The 6,000-nt window shown below is 44.7% G+C and overlaps 1 protein-coding gene across 1 annotated transcript in view; it reads right to left on the bottom strand.

Moving 5' to 3' along the window:
* Positions 1-1,193: 1,193 nt before the first annotated feature.
* Positions 1,194-6,000, bottom strand: part of EFCAB11 (EF-hand calcium binding domain 11) — a 123,822-nt gene continuing 119,015 nt past the window's right edge. Inside the window, exon 6 of the mRNA XM_037130416.2 lies at positions 1,194-1,366. Coding sequence (XP_036986311.2) covers positions 1,291-1,366 — 76 coding nt within the window. The 3' untranslated portion in view covers positions 1,194-1,290. The remainder of the gene's footprint in view (positions 1,367-6,000) is intronic.

Genomic DNA, 6,000 nt, shown 5'->3' with positions numbered 1-6,000 from the left:
AAAATACTTGTTGAACAAAACTCTATCCAAAATCAGAAAGAGCTTTTCATCAGCTAGAGCAGTTTGAGCTACAACACAGATGATGCTCAGCGATGTCACCCTGGCCCCATTGGCAGGAACAGTCTTAAGCTGACAAGAATTTTGAAGATAGTCGAGTTCCCATATACTCTTCACCCAGCCTCCCCTATCGTTAACCTTTTATATGAGTATGACATAGTAGTCACAATTAATGAGCCACTACTGTGCAATAGTATGAACTAAAGTCCATAGTTCATTAGTGTTTACCTAGTGCTCTCTTTTATTTTAGGATCTCATCCAGAACACCAGATTACGTTTAGCTATTATGTTTATTTAGGTTCCTCTGATTCATGACAGTTTGGGACCTTGTTTTTACTAAGTTTATCTGTTAACAATTTGTGTTAGAAGTATGCTTATTAATGGTTCTATTTTACAAACTTACATTTTTACTTGATCCTGAAATACTTAATAATTTTATCATTTGAATTACATTATTTTCCTCATATTGTTGACATTAGCAATTCTGAAAATGTAAAGATAAAATATTTGTATTGATGGTTCGTATTTATCTAAAATAAACGCTGAATGTCCAGTGTCACAGTTTTTCTCCCAGTAGAGTAGTCACCAGCCCAGGCCATCACGAATTTCTGCATGTAAGTCCTTCCCCCAGTATCCTCACCATGCTTGGTCCTTCCTCTGTGTACAGCTGGAGAAGACTTATTTGTGGCAGCCCAACTGGTTTCTGTCCTGTACAGCCAGGGCCCTGGGGCCAGTTTGCAATGATGCCTTTGACTCTGGGTATATCATCTTCGTGAAGACTTTAGGCTTTGTTTTCCCAACGTCTTGCTCGTTACATGGAACACAGTGAGCCTGTACCACAGGGAGGTGCTATTATTTGTCCGAACAAGTTGAATGCATGAAGGAAACTGCCCCATCGCCGGAAAAAAGTGGCTCCTCTCCTGAAGTCAGGAACTGATGAGAACCAGGGAGCCGAGGCGGGGTGGCGAGGAGTAGTAAGGGAACAGAGCATCCTGGCCTGCAGAGTGGGGGTTAAGAGTGATGAGGAGGGGCTGCCAGCTCCATGGACGGAAACTAAAGGACCACTTAGAGGATTCTGAGATGCTAGCAATTATCAGCCTCTGAAAACCACAATGGAGAGTTTAAATGCGAGTGTGTAAGTAGCACTGAATTTTTGGTGAATGTTGACATTTAAGCACATGACAATCTGTCGGTCTCCCCAGAGGTGCCAGGAGCAGTTCCCATAGTCAGGCCTCATTTCTGCCCACAATTCATGGCATATTCGAAGTCTTTAAAGCTGACATGGCCATCCGAGTCTTGATCCACTTCCCTGGAAAATGAAACAAGAAGTAATTTACAGGTTATTTTCATTACACTTATGCATCAAGAATATATCACATCAGAAATACATCTGAGTGTTTATGTGAGAGGCACCTATTTATCTACTTGAAGGCTGAGGTTGATGCCTATTTTTTTCCTTACACTGGTAAGTGGGATGGAAAGAAAAAGGTATTTACTAAAACCTATGAAAATAATGTCTTCAACCCATTTAAAGAAATGAAGCCAAATGCACAGGTTATGTACGAAAAGTGGGAATGAGGTTTTTTGTAGTCATCCTTTAAATTCTTTCTGTGACACATCAGCAAATATATATGCATTACCCGACAGAAATGGAGAATAAACCAAGAAGAGATCAGCACATTTCAGGAACAATGACTGACACCGTACAATGCACTCCACCTGTATCTTCTTTCTCTCATTGAATCCATGTGCCAGTGCTGGGCCCAGTCCGTTTTACAGAAAGAAACAAGTAAGTGATTTCAAAAGTCACATTGCCGGTAAGTGGCAGACTTGGAAATAAAATCGGGATCGTTAAATTCCAAAACCAGGGCTCTACACTCTACTGCACGTTGCCTCCCTATGGACACAGGATGTCCAGGAGAGGCGCGGCTGGATTGCAATTTCCCCATGGCTGAATCTAGCTCCCAAAGTTCTCACTGGCTCTGTCCATGGCCTCGTAAGCTCTGTTAAAAACTCACCAGTGCCTGATCAACTTTCCTGCCTCCTAAACAATGGGGAAGATGGGAACCTCTAGCTGGTCAGCTGAGGGTGTGGGTGGCCTCAGCCGGGTTGACCCTGCCTGTCCCTAGAACCAGAGACAGGAGCACTGTCACCTGAACAGGGAGCAGAGAAAAGGTACTCCCGTGGGCAGGATACCTAATGTCAGGAGGACATACTGGCAATAAGGGCATAAGCAGCACATTCGGCCATTACCAGTAACAGTCACGTTTATTGAAAACCACTGTCTGCAAAGATAAGGGATGAGCGGTGGTCCCGATTCCTCTTTGGGGGACCATTCTAAAACAGTGCTTTACATCCTTATGCAAATCACATCCTGTTGAGACAACAAATGGCTTCAACCGTGACCATGACACAGGGCTTTTTAAAGCAAGGACTGGCCCAAGTAACAGAGCCACTAATCACTGTAATAGTTTTAAAGCAGGCTTTTAAAATATTGAATTCTAAAATAAACTTTCTGAATATTTCATGCCAAAGTCTTTGAAGTCTATAATGGTTCTGGATAGAGCAATGATAATTTTTCATTCTTTTGAAGTAGAGAAAATCCCCACTTCTCTGCCCCAGGGCAAAACCATGTTGCAGTGTGTTAGTATAAAATGATCGCAGACGGCAGAGGCCATTATTCTTGTTACTTCTTTTGGGAAAATATACATGACAATTTCATGCCATACAGGACCAAAAGCAGAACGTCAGATCTCCTCTAAGGGATTAGAAATAATCAGTATCACATGTTACTGACTACAGAATAGAAACCATCCCTTTTATTAAATTAGGTAATTGAAGATTCTTAATGTTGCCTACAGATTTTTTTCCCAAGGAACTGAATTAGATAAATGACTTTTTTTTTTTTTTCCTGCTCTGAACTGGTATGGTTGAACTCTACAGCTCAGAGGGTGACCTAGGTGGATAACCTAGAAAAGTAATGCTTAGAATAAACCGCTCCTGGTAATATTTTTTGGTGTGTTTATTCACTTACTGAGATGGGCCAGCCTTGTACAAAGGGGAATCTCTCTGCCCGACTTTCTCAGTAAATAACCGTCATTGAAACTGAGGGTTTCATTGAAAACATTCACTTCTTATTCTTCGTGCTGTCTTTGCCACAGCGTCACATCATAAAATGGGGACAGTATAACCAAGAGGTGTTAAAATGGAAAAGTTTATTCACAAGGTGTGGAGTGGCATTTTATTCCTGCAGTGAACAGAGGAACATCATGTTTATATTTAGAAGGAAGCCTGGTAAAATGCTTTGCCTTTCAACGTTTCTTCCTCATCACACATCTGTACAAGCAGATCTGGTTGTCTCAAGGAGCTTAAAGAAGAAATTCACATTTCAGAGCTGTAATTTTAAGAGCAAATATATACTTTTTTTTTTTTACTGCAGATGGAATAAAAATCCGAAGGAGGAAGGTTTCACAGCACCCACACCCAACTCACGGTGGGAGCAGAGAGCAGATGTGGCTGGTGGGCAGAATCAGGGGTGGGCTGAGGAGGAGAAGGAATCGGCACCAGGCGAGGCAGCTGGGTCGTTTCCGTTCCTAGCGGTCCACGCTGGAAGGACGCTGCCCTGGTTATGAAACCTGAATGTGCGGTCTGGAGTCACCGACGTGCATTCGGCACTAAAACAACCCGACACCCGCACTCTGACTGGAAGTCACCTCTGGGACAGCGAGAACTTCTCTCCTGTTCCCTGCGGGGCCCCCTCTTAGCGCGCGGCACGCAATGAACGCGTGCGGGAAGAATGAGGCTGTGGGCGTGGAGCCCATGAATCTGGAAAACCAGGCACCACGTGACGGAATGTGGACGGCGCTCCAGGAGGTACCGGGGATTCGAGAGAGAGCAGGTCGACCCCGGTTTTGAGGAGTCTGAGCACTGGTCAGAGAAAGACTGCGCACTGGAGAAGGCACCCGGGCACCTCCCCTCGGGGACTCGCGAGCAGTGGCAGTTCTGGCGTCCCTGCCCAAGCGCATCTGACACACACCGACTCAGTATGAGACCAAGTGAGAGACGGACTCTGGAAGATGAGGCTGCAGAGGAGAGCACGGGAGGGGAGCCACCGAGTGGCAGGCTGAGCAATTCAGAGACAAAGCAGGAAACTGGACACCAAGGCAGAGCCCTGGACCAACCTGCCCTGCACTCAAAGCCTGAGAACATCCATCCAGGTGAGCAGCTGCTCGCTCACAGGTAAGTTAGCCCTTGAAGAACAAGGAGGGTGGTAGGGGCGCTGACCCCCCCCCCCACACACACACAGTGTAAATCTGTATATAACTTGACTCCCCCAAAAGTTAACTACTAATACCCTACTATTGACCAGAAGCCTTATAATAATATAAACAGTCAATTAACGTGGATTTTGTATGCTCTATGTATGCATATGGTATTCTTAGAATAAAGAAAGGTAGAGGAAAAATGTTACTTAAAAAACCATAAGGAGGAGAAATTACATTTATAGTATTTACTAATAAAAGCTGCCTACAGGTGGACGCATGCAGTTCAAACCGGTTTATTCAAGGGTCAACCGTAGACATATATGCAGGCTTATATTTCCAAACTGGCTTATCGAAGGAGTTAGTAAAGCTTACGTAGATGTATAAGAGAAATAGAAATTGTTATTATTAATAAGAACTGCTTTAGAAACGCAGGTGCAGTTAAGTTAAAGACTTTCTGCTTTATGTGTTTTTGAGATGCAAGGAAGACCCAGGACTGAGGCTGAGAGTACAGCCCCAGGAGGGCTGAACTGCCCCATGTCACTCAGTATGGACAACTCAGGCCTATCTGGGCAGGAGGGTGCAGAAAGAGGGGGCTGCTGAGAGGGGGAGGCTGGGGTCCTGTACAAGAACTGGCCCAAGAACAACCCTCATGATGATGCGATGATCAGCCATCCCTCGGTTAGCCGCTGTGTCTACTGCGTGCTTCCGAGTGCTGTGTGTTCCTTGGTATGACCTCTCCCCTATCTTCGCCAAGGGGTGCAACATACTTTAAGTGGGGACAGTGCATTTGGGGGTGTCTGCACAGGGCTGGGCGATGAGTTCAGTTGGAGCGGGTGCAGGGAGGGAGGAAATCAGGTGCGGAATGGTAAGGCCATCTATCAACTGAATGAATTCAGACAGATAAGAATTCGAGAGCCATACACTGTCCAGAACTTTGCAAAAAATCTTGGGGAGTGCATTACAATCCTACAGGGTGTGGAACGGGGTTGCAGGCAATTCCGTCTGGACTCTGAGATGCAGGAAGACCTCAGCTGCCGCTGGGATGCACCGGGAATTTCAGGCAGGCTACACCCGGCCTACGCAGCAGCGTTCCGACAGTCGTCAGAACTGTTAAAGTACATTCTGACTCATCGTGTAAGTGGTTATAATTGCTTTCATCAGCATTTGCCTCTAGCACATGCCTCTTCCACATCCTGATTTGTTAGGCAAGATTTTGTTCCCTCCTTCCTTGTGGCGCTGTGTGGACTTCAACAGCCCGGCCCAGAAGTGCTCCTGTGACCCAGATGCTAAGTAAGTAACCACTCCTGGAAGGGGCCAGGCTTTCGCGAGGTGAGCCTTCTATCGAGTTAAGCTGTTGTGTTGCTCCCAATACACTCTGAAGAGAAACGTACGTTGTTGCTTTTTTAATTTAAAAAATGTGTAAACCGTGAATGTTTCTCCCAAGTAGTAAGTGCTTTTTTTGTACAAAAGTATTTTCATCATAACAATTTCTTAGAATGTTTTGAAAGTCCTTATTTCTCGGAAAATAGTTTTTGCTTTAAAATAAGTTGAGAGTACCCAATGGCCAGCTCTCCAAAGCCAGATTTCACACTGGAATAATTGCTTTTGCCCAAGTTACTTTAAAAAAAAAAAAGAAAGGAAAAAAGAGGAAATTGCTGAATTTCCTTTCATTGAAACA

The sequence above is a fragment of the Artibeus jamaicensis genome, unplaced genomic scaffold (genome assembly GCF_021234435.1).
Source record: "Artibeus jamaicensis isolate MK-2021 breed Jamaican fruit bat unplaced genomic scaffold, CSHL_Jam_final contig_444, whole genome shotgun sequence".
NCBI lineage: Eukaryota > Metazoa > Chordata > Mammalia > Chiroptera > Phyllostomidae > Artibeus > Artibeus jamaicensis.
The sequence above is the reverse complement of the archived record's forward strand: the minus strand, read 5'-3'. Positions and strand labels throughout refer to the sequence as shown.